Source organism: Lupinus angustifolius, chromosome LG12, assembly GCF_001865875.1.
Source record: "Lupinus angustifolius cultivar Tanjil chromosome LG12, LupAngTanjil_v1.0, whole genome shotgun sequence".
In the NCBI taxonomy this organism is placed as follows: domain Eukaryota; kingdom Viridiplantae; phylum Streptophyta; class Magnoliopsida; order Fabales; family Fabaceae; genus Lupinus; species Lupinus angustifolius.
Genome location: NC_032020.1, coordinates 17,114,264 through 17,130,685, shown reverse-complemented (window position 1 = coordinate 17,130,685; position 16,422 = coordinate 17,114,264). Strand labels below are relative to the sequence as shown.

The 16,422-nt window shown below is 31.1% G+C and overlaps 2 protein-coding genes across 2 annotated transcripts; one reads left to right on the top strand and one right to left on the bottom strand.

Annotated features, from left to right (window-relative positions):
• On the top strand, positions 425–1,559 carry LOC109362062 (CASP-like protein 2C1). Its single transcript, XM_019607631.1, has 3 exons — positions 425–751; positions 845–983; positions 1,254–1,559. The coding sequence occupies exons 1-3, from the start codon at positions 510–512 to the stop codon at positions 1,497–1,499; spliced, it is 627 nt and encodes a 208-aa protein (XP_019463176.1). The 5' UTR covers positions 425–509; the 3' UTR covers positions 1,500–1,559.
• LOC109361777 (zinc finger protein 2-like) lies at positions 11,046–12,831 on the bottom strand. The gene is made up of 2 exons (XM_019607318.1): positions 11,817–12,831; positions 11,046–11,139 (listed from the first exon to the last, which is right to left on the bottom strand). Exon 1 carries the CDS (start codon positions 12,310–12,312, stop codon positions 11,818–11,820), a length of 495 nt encoding a protein of 164 aa, XP_019462863.1. The 5' UTR covers positions 12,313–12,831; the 3' UTR covers positions 11,046–11,139; position 11,817.

Sequence of the window (16,422 nt, the reverse complement as noted above, 5' to 3'; positions counted from 1 at the left end):
AATTCGCAATTCAATTTTCCTATGTGCACCGAAATTCATCATCATAGTTTAAAGGGAAAAAAAAGGAATAGTTTATTTCAGACAGAACAGTTAAGTGCACTTTCAACACACATAAAAATTAAATTTTGGTTTTACTAAGCATCCTCTGATCGTATAGCCGGTCCATGTAGCTAATTCCACCCGGTGAGATAAATGTTTGATCGTTGTCGTATGCATCGTCCTATCACCATGTCCAACACTAATTCCTCAGAACAGTGAGGCTTGCCCTCCAAATTAGTATATCTCCAAGGATCAAGCCTTGGTTTTTCCCCGAAACTGTAGTGTGCCTCAACTTTTATGGCATACCCTTTTGTGGTAAATAAAAAATAATTAAGTGCATAAAAAGATAGAGATCCAACCGAATGAGTTATGATGAATAATAAATAACAGAGATTAGTTAACTGTTGACATTACTAGTCTCTACCAACCGTGGATAGTTATCTACCTATAATGTGTCAAGCATCAATACGATGCATCTTCCACAACTCAATAGATGCATCAGGTTGGAACTACAATTAAGAATATTGATACAGTACGTTTCATCTGAAAAAACAATGGAATTTAGAATGGCGAGAGGGGAAGTTTATCTAAGGATTTTTGCAATTCTTGTCTTGGTATTAACAGCATTTTTAGTTGCTTTTGATACTCAAACAAAGGTTATAGTATTAACTATTGAGAAGAAGGCTACCTACAAAGATGTGAATGCTCTCAAGTAAGAAGAACTCTCTCCATCTAATTATATCTTTGTTTGTTCATCAATTGCTATGGCTAAATTAGAGGTAGGGTTTGCATGTTTTTATTACAGGATATTGGTGTATATTACATCTGTGTCTGCTGGTTATAACATGCTTCAATTATGCAAACACGCTGCATGGACTTATTCTGGAAGCGAGTTCAAAGGGTCTTATATAAGCGTGGCTTGGATTTCTCTCTTGTTGGATCAGGTAATTACTCTTCTTTACCTGGTTTTTCTTTTATTATGTATGTATGCATCCTCTATCTAATCAAAGTATAATTGTAGCTATTGCAGAATCATCAAATTGTTGGGTATAAAGTTTAGTTTAATTTTGCTGGAAATTTGGAGTTACCTTAGAATATTTAGGTACTACATATTACATATCAATTAGGTAGCCCATGTTCTCAGTGAAAAAATGTTTGAATCAATCATTTGACCAATATTTGTAAATAAACTTTATGTTTAAATTTGTAAACAGATGGCTGTGTACATTACATTCGCGTCAAACTCTGCAGCACTTGAAGGCTCGGTGCTGGCAATAACTGGATCACAAACCTTTGAGTGGCTAAAGGTATGCAACAGATTTACAAGGTTCTGCTTCCAGATTGGAGGGGCTGTGTTCTGTGGCTATGTGGCATCCATCCTAATGGCTCTCATATCTACTATCTCTGCTTACAAAGTGTTCAGGATGTATTTACCAAAGTTGTATACTGTTTCAGAATAATTGTATTAATCACGTGTTTGGCTTTGTATACTTAAGATAACTACACTAAATTTATGCATAATTGAGGATATGAGTTGTGTTATTTGAATAATTGAAATGATTCTAATTTAATATGTGATTACTCAGTCGCACTCATATCTTATATTAGGGGAAACTATTGTACAGTCACCATAAATTATTAACATATAGTAAAATGAAACTAAAAATAAGAAAAATAAAATGAATGGATGATAAATATTTTGTAGTTTTCTAAAACCCAATTATTCTAATTTTACAATTTTACAGAAAAAATCCATGAATTCTCTGAAGTAAGGCCTCTCTCCCCGTCTATTTGTCTCTCTTTAGTTCAACAATTGCTTGGACTAAAATAAAAAGAGATTTCATTGGACTATCATGGCGAGGATGTTTTTATCCTCCCATTCTTGGGCCAGAGCCTTTTACATTTGAGTATATAGGCCAGAACCTTGTCCTTTTCCGTTTTTTTAAGGTTACAAATGAGAACTTGAGTCGAACCAATTAAACTAATAAATTGAACTAAATATTTTACCAACTCTTGATTTATTAAATTAATTTGAGTTGACGAGTAAAATTAAACAATTTATGAACTTCTATTTAGTTAAATTATAGCTAAAAACATAACTTATTTTGAACTCAAGTAAAAAAATTATTAAATTGAACTGAGTTCAATCCTTTTATTTTTCATCCAGTTTTTTTGATTAAAAGAAATATGTATGTATTTCTAATGTATCAGATATCCACAATAAAATAGGGTAGGGGAAATAATGAAACCTCATCTAATATTGGACAACCCCTATACAATATATTTTTCTTGCACAAAAGATACATAAATATTAGAAAATTGACAATAAAAATTCTCAACCTTCACTTTTTTACGTGTAAAAATACGTTTTCTTATTCTGTAAATGTTAACGTACAGTGTCTGGTGTACATTAAATAATAAATAATTCTGAATTCATTATAAAAATTTAATCAACAAATAGTTAGTTAAAGTGGTATATTTTTATTTGAGTGTAATATTTATTCAGGGTAAAAATTTACATACAGTTAATATACTATTTACTATTCAATTTTTTCGACTCGATGATAATTAAGAATAAATAGTAAATAATAAACTAATAATGTATAAAACTCTTATATTATATAATATTTTTTCTGTTTTTATTTACGTTAAGCTAGACTCGCGTTAATTCTTGAATACGTTGAAGACTACTGCTTAGAGAGCAAGCACGACTGTATTATAGATACTTCCTGTTGTAACAGGATTGCATAATCTAGAAAACACGTGACTTGACAATAAAAAACTTATACACAAAGTTAGATAGAAACTAAGGGAGAACTAAAATAGAAATAATATGATTGAATCCTCAAGTTAATCCTTAATAATTTTCATGTGTAGTAGTTTGAATCTTAGGAAAAAAAATACAAATTAGTACTTTATAATTATGAATATAAGTTAAAGTATTTCCTATTAAGAATCATGAAACATGTTAAAGTATAATTATGAATATTCACAGGCTATGTATTCATGGGCAATTGAAAATGTTCATGGTGTCAAAGAGGAGATCCGTAATCACTTTGAGCCAATTAGATTCCTTGGACAATATTTCTCTTATTGCGAAATTCGATGAGGAGGAGATTAAAAACGTCATTTAGGATTGTGAGGGCAGTAAGAGTCCTGGGCCTGATGGGTTTAATTTTAAGTTTATCAAAGCTTTCTGGCATATCATGAAGGATGACATCATTACAATGGTTCGTGATTTTCATGCTAATGGTAAAATTACTAAGGGCGTCAATTCCTCATTCATCTGTTTAATCCCTAAAAAATCTAGTCCTCAACTGATAGGGGATTACAGACCAATTTCTCTCATTGGTTGCTTATACAAAATCCTGGCTAAGTTGCTCGCTAACAGATTATGGAAAGTGCTTGGTAAGGTCATTAGTGATACTCAATCTACCTTTCTGAAAGGTAGACATATTCTGGATGGGGTTGTGATCCTCAATGAAATCATCCATGATGCTAAGAAAACTGGTTAGCAGTGTGCCATCTTTAAAATCGATTTTGAAAAAGCTTTTTACTTTGTTTCGTGGAGTTTCATTGATCATATGATGTCTCGGTTAGGGTTCTGTCAGAAGTGGAAGGGTTGGATCATGGAATGCTTGACTACTGCAACAACGTCTATTCTGGTCAATGGGAGTCCGACGGAGGAGATCCATCTCCAACATGGTCTGCGTCAAGGAGACCCCTCTCCCCTTTTCTCTTCCTTATTGTGGCTAAAGGTTTGCCTGATCTTATGCGTGAAGCTAGCTCTCAAGGTCTTTTCACTCCCTGTAAGGTGGGCCTTGACAATATTGATGTCTCTATGATTCAATTTGATGATGATGCAATTCTAATTGGTGACTGCACTAATTAGAATATTTGGGCTATGAAAAGTATTTTGCGGTTGTTTGAGCTTTCTTCCGGTCTTAAAATTAACTTCAACAAAAGCAAATTACTTGGTATAAATGTGACTGAGGATCATATTCAAAGTTTGGCTGATTCCTTTCATTGCAAGCTCTCCCCTAATTCTTTCACTTATTTAGGGATTCATGTGGGTGTATCATCATCGTCGTGCAACTTGGAAACCTCTTATCGATAGGATTCAAACTAGGCTCTCTTCGTGGAAAATGAATCATATCTCTTTTGGGGTCGTCTCATCTTGATTAATGTTGTCCTCTCAGCTCTCTATGTTTACTATTTGTCCTTCTACAAAGCTCTTGTTGGTGTTATTCGTTCGATCCAAAAAAATTAGAGGGATTTTCTTTGGGGTGGGACTGAAAGTCATATGAAGATCCATTGGGTTAATTGGGATAAGATGTGCACGCCTAAGTCTAAGGGTGGGTTAGGCGTTAAAGATATTCATTTCTTCAATCTTGCCCTTCTTGGGAAATGGAATTGGCACATGCTCACTGAGAAAGACAGTCTGTGGTGTAAATTTTTGTATTCTAAGTATGACCAGAATTTTGTTAATGTTACTGGGATTGGGTCTAGGTCTTCCTTTATTACAAATCTTTATGGGTTAGGGATTTTGGTAACCTTCATCTTACAGGTTCTGATAACATTCATTGGTTTTGGGATGGTATTACTCGTCGTGTTGGAGATGAGTCTTCGACTAGATTCTGGCACGATAATTAGGTGGGTCATACTAATCTGTTCTCCAGGTTTAGAAGGCTTTATTCTCTGAGTGTTCACTCGAATGCCCACATTAGTGAGTTAGGAAGTTGGTTCGAGGGAAATTGGGTTTGGAATCTTTCTTGGAGACGTCATCTTTTTATTTGGGAAATTGATCTAATTGACTCTTTTTTGCAGGTAATCCAAAACGTTGTTGTTCGGAAAAACGTTCTTGATTCTTGGGAGTAGCGCCATGACAAATCCAACCAATACTTGGTCAAATCTGCTTATGACCTTCTCTTTCAGCATCATCAACAGCCTTCGACTCGTAATATTAACCATCTTTGTATGCTTTGGAAGTCAAAAGCTCACTTAAAAGTAAAAGCTTCCGCGTGGAGACTTTTTCAGGATCGGATTCCTACTGTCGACACTCTTCTCAAGAGGGGAGTCTCTATAGCACCTAGAGCGGGAACGTTATGCCCATTTTGCAATGACCAAGTTGAAACTATTCAACATATTTTCTCCTCTAGTAACTTCACCTATTCGGTTTGGCAGCTTCTCTATAATTGGTTGAACATAAACATTGTTCTTCCTCTTCAGCCCATTCATCATTTTACTAATCACATGGGCATGATACTACATATGCGTTATATTATTTGAATTGTTGGAGTATCATTTGGTTAGCTGCTATTTGAGCTATCTGGAGGTCTAGGAATGACTTTATTTTTAATTTTGTTCAACCCTCTCTTGAGAAAATTCTTAAGTCCGCTAGAGTTAATTCTTGGCTTTGGATCAATGGGAGATGGACAAAGATCGGATCACTTTTTCGGATCTTGATATTATGTTGTAATGACTTTTAGCCTCTCTTTTTTATTTTTCTTCTTCTTTTTCTCTTTAATTATCTCAAAAAAACATTTTGAAGAAAGAAAATATGTATTTATTCAAACAATAATAAAGAAAATATGTATTTATTCAAACAATAATAGCATACATTGACGAAGTCACTAGTTCTCTTAAAATAAAGTCCATCTTGAGTTCCAATCTTGTTAGTGAAAAATATATATCAGGCGAGTTTTGATCCATAATTGAGTATTTTCCGTACTTTACAATACAATTTGAAGACTTAAATATTTTTTGGTCTTTTATCTATTTAAGAGTGTCCAATTTGGTCCTTCATAGTTGTTTGGATTTATTTTAATCCTTTATTTTTATAAAAAAATTCCAAATTTCCTCATCTCCTTTTTCAGAGGCACCATTGAAACCCCATAGCCACCGCATGAATCTGAAAAACTCGCAGGAACATGGAGAAACATACAGACATTTATTGAATAATAAAGATATTTAAAATAAAAAACAATAGAAGTTCGATGTGTGTATATATATCAGTCTCCTTCATATTGTAAATGATATAATCCGTAGGAAACTGCAAGGATAAGAGGAGGTATACATTACATCAAAAAAGCAAAAAACTGATTGAAAGGAAAAAAGAAAAAGAGAATAAAAAAGGAAAATACAAATTCAGAAGAAAGAAAAAGAAATCCACATAAAGAGGTATGTTTTTTCATGCAAACAAAACGATAATGACAGAGTAATGAAAGTAGAAGTGTAGAACCACTTTGTGATGGTTTTATCACTTGTTGGATACAGCTTTGTTTTGCTCCAACGCCAAACTTATGTGAAAAAGCAAAGGGATCTGATTGAGGATTTTAGTGTCCATCACGTAACAAATTCTTTAGCTGTTGTTTCACTTAACAGGCTTTGGTTACTTTAGACTTCGGTTAAAATGTTTCAAACCAGTGTTGCACAAATGTAAACATTATCCCAAGCAAGCTCCCATAGTATATGGCGGCTGTTAATTCGACAGAAAATTCAAATTACTGTCTTAACTAGCCAATTTTCATAATATTGCGCGCTCATACCATTAGTAATTTAATGATAAACACACATATATGATGTTATTTTAATTATAAATAATGTCTATATTGTATAGCGTAAAAAAAGTGGACACGTGATAACTTGTTAACAAACGTTTTCATACACATATTAATTAAGTAATCAAAAATTAAAAATCTACATTGAAAATCACAGTATTAAAATTTATAATATGTTAAACAAGTCAGTTTTTAACAGTATAACCAATTTAGATTCATTAATCATATAGTCCAATAATTAATACAGAGCAAATTATATAGCAAGGGCACATAAAATAAACAGAAAAACATTTATCTATTACTAATATAAGAGTTTTTTCAAATTATTATTGTAAACTATTAAATATAAATATTACAGATAAACAATGTATTATGAATGTATAAATCTTTAGGTTGATAGTTCATAAATACTAGTTTCAAAAATAAAACATGATAAATTAAACTATGAGTATAATATTTATGTATTGTTAGTATAAAGATTTATATATATTCATTATATTATTTACTATTCATTTGTATTACTTTCTTGAAGAGTTTAACTATGATTAAATATAAATGATAAATGATATAATGAACTTAACTATATACATTTTTTCATGTGATCATATGAACCTTGAAAGGGAGAAACTTACGAGTAGGAAGCAATTTAAAAAGGCTAAAGTCCAGAACGCACTTGAACATGCAGATTAACTGAAACAAGAAAGGCACTGAAATTGTTGTTTGATTTTAGCTAAACCGGTAAAAAAGAGAAGTGCATAGCAAGCTGGGCTATACCTTAAATATAAGTTGTTGAATAAGCAAGTAACAAAGAGTGTGTCCCACATAAGGACCAAGTCGAGGACGTAAGGGACTCATAGTCAAGGATATATGGACCCACTACATAGATAATGATGATGGGATTATGTGCTATTTAGAGGCATGGACTCATGGATCATAAACTTAAAGAAACATGGACCCTCACAACACTATAACTTGTTATTATGGCCGACCAAATCGAACCCACGTAGAGTTTTCAAAGTACCTGGCAACAATCACTGTCTGGTTTACAAATGTTCTATCCAACTTCTACCTTTTGACATTTGAGGCTTCTCAAGGGTAATTCCATTTTTTTTAACATGCATTGCAAAAGAAGAGTAATTATGGCACAGTTGAAGCAATTCTTTCCTTTTTCCTTACCAAACATTATTTTCTTCAATTTGTAACTGTCAACTACAAAATAACAACTAGTTTTTTCCATTCTAAAATATAGCTAAGATTAATTAGATTTAACATCACTCTGCACCTTACATTCCTCTTCAATTTTCCTTATTTATTTCGTATTATAAGTCTTATTTTATTTATTTGTTTTAATCTATTTACTGTACTTCTCCTAAATTATTTTACAACACATATATTGTGGGCTGGGATCCTATCCCGTATAAAGGTCCAGTGCTTCTGGAATATCAATTAAAGAAGAAGTTTAATACGTTTTAATATTTTATTCAAAAAATATTAAAATCTGAAATGTAAAAAAATTCCCAATGTCATATTTCAATATCTTTATCTAGTACAAGACCCTCAAATACTAGAGAGGATATCTACTCATACATTTTGAGTTAGAATCATCTCCAGTATTAAAATATTAAGCAAAGAAAGAATTTGGTAATATTTACAAAAATTATTAAAATATTGGTCATTAAACAAGTTTTTATGTCATGTGTCAATATATGGTATAAGAAAATAAACTTTTTTCAAAAGTAATTTTTTTATTAAAATATCATAAGATAAGAACAACCTTCACAAGGGAGAAAGCTACACGACCAGAAATATGATAACATCACCAACTTAGATAAACACCAAGGAAAAATCAATTAACTAAACTTAGGAACTACAATCCACTCATTAAATAACACAAATCACATAATCAATTAGCTTGTCACCCATTAATTACTTCATTCACGTTGATTATAAATTTCAACACTCACGAGTTTATGTGGACTAAAAGAATACATAAAATGATGAGATTATGAGGTGTCACCATACAAAAGTACTGGTTTGCAATCTACTAATCTCAGAACTCTTATTCTCTCATATAATTATTATATGATTAAAAATTGTTAAAAAAAACTATCATTAAAAATTGTAAAATCTAGGTTTCCCTTTTTGGTTTATGTATCACTACTAGTTATAAATAGGATTTAAATAACGGATGTGTATTAATAATATAAAAATAATTTATTATCTTTAGTGCATCATTCGTTATACAACAGTTAATGTATTGAAAACAAAACCTCTTAAATGAATTTAATATCATTAATGCATCACTCGTTATACAATGAATGATTGATGTTGATTGATATTGTAAAATTATATTATTGGTGGACAATCCTTTAAATTTGAATCATATAAATAGCTCATTTAAATTGAATTTGTTCTATACAGTAAACTCCTTGTACCTTAATTATTTTTTAACGTGTGAAAAAAGGATATATTTATTCTTGAGATATTTTGAGAATTCTTTTTGACCCATTTGGCAACTCAAGAATAAATATACCTAGGGGATTTTATAAGGAGGCAATCATAGTGCAACTGATTGTACTAGTCATAATCGTTGAAGCTTCATAGCTGATCTAAGGGTAAAAAGCAACTAAAGTATTTGCTTTAGATTTGAAAATTTTCTATTGTAAATAGGTCCCACAATATTATAAAAAATGAACACGTCTTCAATTTTTATTTTGAAAACCAAACAAAACGTTCATGCTACAATTTTCAATGTGGATTGGGGTACTCTAGAGTGCAATCTGCATTTTAGAGAAGCCAAATTATTCCAAACGTAATCGTTGGAGCATGTCCCACTTCAAATTTCAAAATAAATTAATTTCCTCCTTCAATATTTTCACACCCCATTAAATTTACAATCTTCCACCCATGTCCCAAATTCTCATTCTTTCGTATAATTATCATTTTTAATCGATGAAAAATAATTTTCTTTTATTCATATGACAATATAGAATTAATTCAGATATAGAGTGGGACAATGTTGGAAATAGATGACTCTTATCGCCAGAGGTACAAGAACATCATATTACATATAATTAATTACTATTTAAAATTGTTGGAAGAAAGTTACCATTAAAAAATTGTAAATTTGAGTAACTTTCCCTCATCATCTCAATATTGAATAACTGCTATACCATCACCATTGTGAGAATGTGACCTGTGAAGAGAGGTGCTTTGATCATTCTTCCTTCTAAGAAAGTTATTACAATTTCAATAAATTATTTACCACTAAATGCTAAATTGCATGAGAATCTTCTAACTTAACTAGAAAATTCAAGCTTGACTATCCTTGAATACACTTGTATTAGATGTTTGGTAAGGAGAAGTTATCCCTACTTAAATCCAAATTATTCAGTGTCAATGTGATATTTGAATACCAAATGATTAATAAAAAAATTTATTATCTTCAAATTTGTCTTTTGCCTAAATATGTAGAATGCTCATGTTCTTCAAGCACCAATGTCAGCAACTCCATGTGTACCTAACATACAATGAGCTATAGTATTTACATATTTTTTATATTTCAAGCCTCATATTTCCTTTTTGTAATAAAAAATAATCATTTTCCTCTTTTAGCTAAGAAAAGAATAAGGAAATATAATTTTTGTTACTTAAATTATCTCCTTTTCTTTTCCAAGAAAAGATATGTAAATTAAGGTTTTAATTAAATAATATATATGTATATGTCATTTCTCAAGTACAAATGGGTCTATAGACCACAGGTTGATTAAGTAAATGACGAATTGCACATGATTCACTTCTTAATGGACTGCACGAATGTTCAACTCCGTGATAATAAAGTTCTTTACCTAGGTGACAAAACTCCATTTCTCTAACTCAAAAAATAAAGAGCAATCATTGTTCACATGCCTAATATAAGAAGTGAATGATAATTATCAAGGACATTGAATATGGGAGTTCTTGTTTAATTTTTTTCTTTTAGTTTCAATGGAAAAATGTAATCTCACATTAAACAAAGAAATAAGTGTACTAGCATTTTGTTTTTTGTTTTATTTTTTTGTAGTATTTATCTCTTAAATAATAATGATAATAGTCTTAGATAAAATTGTCAGGTGAATGACCAGCATGAAGTACAATTCTTTGTTAATAGATTCCTCCTATAGCTACTTGTGAATAGAGGAATCAATCAATTCTCAATTTGAATATCTTCTCTTTTTCTTTAGCAACCGGATTCTGAACTCCGTTTAAGGCCTTTCAGTGGCCAGAATAAATAATACTCCATGAAGCTTATGAATCAGTTGTTTTTCCTCTTTAGTGAGTTGTAGCAAAGCCGAGAAAGAGATACATTTTTTGTGCTCTATCATACTCAAGAATGAAATGCATGTCAGGGACAATAAAAAGGCTTTGTGAAGAAGACATTAGTTTGTGTCAATAATTAATAAGAAAGCACACATACGCACCCTTTTCAACAACAAAAAACTTATATGCGTCTTTCCAACCAGGGACGTGAACCAACAAGACCATGTGATGAACTTTCAGACTACATGCTAGAAAACAGAAACCAAAGAAAATTTTATTAAATGTTCACTTGCTGCATGTAAAGTCACAAGGAAACTGAACCTCAGTGACCATATCACGACATGACTCCATAAATTATACCATTTATGGGTTTAAGTTTTAAATTGTGCTTCTGCTACTCTTTCATGTATATATATTATATTAATAAGAAATGTAGCATGGAAATCCTTAAAATTTTGCATGCAATTGTTATTCTGATCAGGCACTTGACTTTCTTGTTGTATTGTTCCATTTTATTTTATCAAACTTCTCAAGTTCTTCTCTGTAAAAAAAATATCTCATATTACAATGATAAATATTCTACCATGCTTACAGTACAAAAAGGAACAAAGAAAAACTTAAAAATAGAAACAGTCATGAATATAGTAACCCATGTAACCTGAAATTCAGCTTCCTTCTTTACCCTCTAAAGAAAAGTGACAGTGGTACTACCTTATAGCGTCTAAAAGTGTCACTTCAAATTGTCACAATAACACTCATTGATTCCCCAACTCACCTCGAACCCCTTTGTTTTTTTATAGGCAAAGAAATATATTAAGATAACATAAGAGATGCTCAACCCAATACAAATCATTTCTTATTTGTGCATTGTTTGGTTCAGAATGATTCATCATAAATAAGAATCTTCTTTCTAATTACTTCAAAGCCTTAAGGACAAGTCAAGTTGGCCAACATCTTCTTGAACATTTTCAGAAGTATAGCCACGTGACCAAGAAGGTACCCCATCTTTAGAACCATAGTTAAACTCTCTTCTTTCCGCAACAACCCTCGTACCTTGGTTTTCCATGACCCCAAGAGCACGACCAAGATGGTGTTGTTGGTGTGAATTAGCTCTGAAATATGGTCTTCTTTCTTGTCCTCCTTCTCCATAAGCTTGCATGGCTGAACTCAGCTCCCTACTCTTCTTGGCAAGAGTCCTTTCCAGCTTATGAGCATTTTGGTGGCCTCCCAAAGCTTGTGAACTATAAAACTTTCTCTGACAATAGTTGCATGAGAATATCCTAGGTTCCATTGAAGTAATAGGAGGTGAAGATGAAGAAGAGGAAGAAGGGTCAAGGAGAAGATCTAGATTTAGTGAATTGTTCTCATCTGGTTCCCTTAGGTGAAGAGAAGTATTAGGATGATGGAAATTCATGGGTATAGCTAGAGACAGATGAAGGAAAAATATAAGCAATAGAGAGGAAAAGATATAGGGTGTGATGTGAAGTAGGGGGTGAGAGGGATCTTTATGCAATATAGGAGGCTCTAAGGTTCACTGTTCCTGAAGACACAAACAGTACTATATTTAGTGAGAAAATAAAGATGGTGTATATTTAGTGAGATAGAGGGACATATATCTGCAAGATCAGTAGAGAATCATAGAGGTTGTCGCCTTCATTAATGGCAGAATTTGGATCCTTTGTCGGTCGATGGTTAAATAATAAATAATGAAACCTCCTACACAGATAGATTAATCAGGTTTATTTGTATTTGAACTGTTTTTTAGTCATTGAGATATGTGAATGTTTGCAATTTAAGCATCTAATCAGAAAGTTTTAGCCAGTATCGTTGTGACCCTTATCAACAAGGAGTTGAAACTTAAAATCATGCAGTGTTCCATCAGACTACTAATTTTGGAATTGCAATATGGGCAAGATAAACCTTCTTGACTAGACTAAATTATAATGGACATGATTGGAGACCATTTTCACATTTTGTCTTAAATTAAAGGCATATAATATTAATGTTTTGCTAATGAGGATCTTTGTCCCTAAAAAACCATGTCTTTATGTCTAATGAAATATCATCAAAAAGTATAAAAAGTTATTTTATCACTTTGTGACTTTTCTTTTTAAATAGGTGACAATTTCTCATTAGATTGGGACAAATAAGACATAAAAAAGTGAAACAATTAATCTTCATTCCATGTTTTACTATCTGTCTATAGAAGATTGGACAGCCGTGCTGTTTTAACAAAATTAGCGGCTTAGATTAATTAACATTGAAGCATCGTGCTGCAGACCTCTGATTATTTACGGCTCTACATGTATGTACCGATAGTGTAGTTTTATATATTGTGATTATATCATTACATTTGATTTCTTAATTATTGCTCACTTGTAAGAAAAGGTAATCTAAATGAATGGTAAAAAATAAAATACATGCGTATAAATTTTTACACTGTCAGGATATACATATTTTACGTTCTATCTCTAATGATCAAGCTATATAAGCCATGTATATCTGTCTACACCCATGCACATATATAAGTATAAATGCTTAACAATTTCGTTTCTATTCAATCAATAATGGAAAAATAATCCTCATGTTAATTGAATTAAATTTATCTAATTAGCATTTCCAATTCAAAGCCAATACTGACAACAAAATGACTTGTCATTTAGCTACTACTCCTACATACAATAGATACGCCACAGCCTCTCACAATGAATGGTTTATCAAGATATACATTTATATGAAATCAATTAAGTTAACTTGCCCGTTGTTATTGTTCTCTTAGAACATTCACAATCCTAAACAGCTTTTCTAATCTTAATTGGGTCATACTGTTTATTTTATATTAAGAATAGTAACTTCAATGGTGAATCTCTATTGTTTGCCTCAGAAGTCAAAACACAAAAAGAACTAATTGCAGAATAGGAAACAGTTCTTAATAAAAATGGATAAAAATGTTTCCCACCGTGTTGAATAGCAATATCAACTTTCTTGGAAATTTAAAGAATTCACCAGTGTTGGGGTGGTCTTAGATCTTAAGTGAGTGATGTTGCAGCACTACAATTACATACAGTTACACACCAGACTATACTGATTTTGTTTTGATTGAGAAATTATTATATGATTCAGGATTAATGATCTTAATCAAATATTCATTATCAATAATGTATTAATAATTAAAATCAGATAAATTTATTTCAAATGAATGATGGAGATGTAATATTAACTAATATCCAAATTTGTGGTCTGAACCAAGCACATGGGAGATAGAATTACAAAATGTAGCATAGCAGACAAATTAAATTTGTACCCTTCCTCCACACAGGTATTTGTTATAACATAATCTTATATATACAATCCCATCATGGAATAGGCTTCAATATAACATAATAATAAACCATGATTGGAGGATCATATGGGAAATATAATTATAAAATGTAGCGTAGCAGACAAATTAAATTCGTACCCTTCCTCCACACAGGTATTTACTATTACATAAGCATATATATAATCCCATCATGAATAGGCTTCAATATAACATAATAATAAACCAAGATTGGGGGATCAGAGTATTCTAATCTACTAAGATTGCGGTGAGTATTGTCTCTAAATCATAGGCACATAGTGAACCAAGAAACTACGTCATGCTGTCGTTTGTTCAGTCACCAAGTCTTAAGATTCCAAAAATAAGTTAAACTAGAAAATCTCCTTCACGAGAAGAAAATAATAAGGAATTATTGCATCAACCAATTTCCAATGATGTGGAAGATGATTATTGTCTAAAAATTATAGACTAAAAACTAGTATGATATAAAAATTCTTCTAGATGAAAATCTTCGTGTTTTCATTTATTAATAAACATAATATAATTTAGCAGATTTAATAATTTTTCTTACAATAAATTAAGTTGCCTCTACCTCTCTTACTTACTTTTAATATTTTATTATCTTCATACCATAAAATTAATATAAAAGCCAAAAGGTGACTTCAGATTATCACAATTTCATTGTAAAAATAACATTGAAAAAAAATAAATATACAGTTTTCAAGTCCAATCTAAAAGTAAGAAAAGCATTGATGAGATGGAATATATGCGAAGGACTGACTCAAATAGAAATATGACTATTGACAAGCTTTTTGTGTTTTTCTGGCTCCACATAAATAAAAATACATTGGGCTATGACGTTACTTAATGAGAAAAAGATATTTACATTAATATTATAAGAGTTTTTTCACAATATTATTGTATTATCTACGGTTCATTTTTAATTATTATTAATTTAAAAAAAAACAATAATTCAAATGAAGGTTAAAAGATATACTAACTGTATATAAATCTTCACTCAATTATACGCTTACACTTACATAAATGAGGTGAGGTTCTCTCCTTTCGCTTGTGGTTGATAATCTCTACTGTGCTCCTCCACTGTAAATAGTTTCTCTCATATTTCTTAGTGATGCCAATTTCTTTTGTTAAACTCATAAAACCAGCTTTATACTTTAGTTGATGATAGCATATGTGACTTCTGATGAAGCGATCATTAAGCTCCAAAGTGGACATGCATGCCTCATCACTTGCAACTACTCATGACTCTAAGTAACTTCTTTTTCATGCTGCATTTTTATGTATAATTGCTTCATAGCTGAAAATACTTAGAAGATCTTCCCATTTTCGACCTCACGTTATACACTTTTCCTATGGTATCGCTTCTCCTCGTTATTTGCATCCATACAATTAGATGAAATTGGATAAGAGTACTATGGCAAGTGCCATCCACGATAACAGAATTTTGTCCCAAAAAACTATATCATTATATCTTTAAACAATTAGATTTCATCAAGTAATGTGAAAATATTAGTTTTTATTTTTAAAATTATCTTTTTATTTAAATGACATTTTTAATTGGTCAGAAAAGAAGATAAGAACAAGTTTGAAGACAGCTGATCATCCCCTAAGAATTTCATTTCCCAAATATTATTTCCCCAATGCTAAATCTCGTGACAATTAAATCTAATTTTTTTTTTTTTAAGAAAGTGGCATTTTGACATGCTACTCTAACACTTGTTACTTTTTATGATTAAGAAGATTTTAAACCTATTTATTAAAATAGTGTATCGTTTCTAATATTATTTTCTATTATTTCTACATTAAGGATCATTTAACTCTAAAAATTGATTTGTGTTTTGTCTGCATGCATGTGGCATGAGTATGATATTTTAAAATTTTGTCTCTCATCATTGATAACAAAATAAAAACAGAAAAAATAATAAATATATAATTATTTTAATTAATATAATATATTTTTATTTATATGAGACATAATTTAAAATATAATTTGAGACAACATTGTTAAATAACTTTAACATTGTTCTACTATCTAAGTCCACGTGCTTAAAAAACATTTTATAATTAAGTATATGTACTGTCATCATACTAAGGACTAGGTACCAAGACATATCCTTTCACTGTTGATGGATGGGAAGTGGGATTCGACTTTGACAAGCAGAACATGTCAAATAACGAAAATAA

Coding starts and splice junctions, on each gene's coding strand:
- LOC109362062 (XM_019607631.1), top strand. CDS start 510: ATGCATCTTCCACAACTCAATAGATGCATCAGGTTGGAACTACAATTA. Junction 752..844: donor AAAGATGTGAATGCTCTCAA/GTAAGAAGAACT, acceptor TTTTTATTACAG/GATATTGGTGTATATTACAT. Junction 984..1,253: donor TTTCTCTCTTGTTGGATCAG/GTAATTACTCTT, acceptor ATTTGTAAACAG/ATGGCTGTGTACATTACATT.
- LOC109361777 (XM_019607318.1), bottom strand. CDS start 12,312: ATGAATTTCCATCATCCTAATACTTCTCTTCACCTAAGGGAACCAGAT.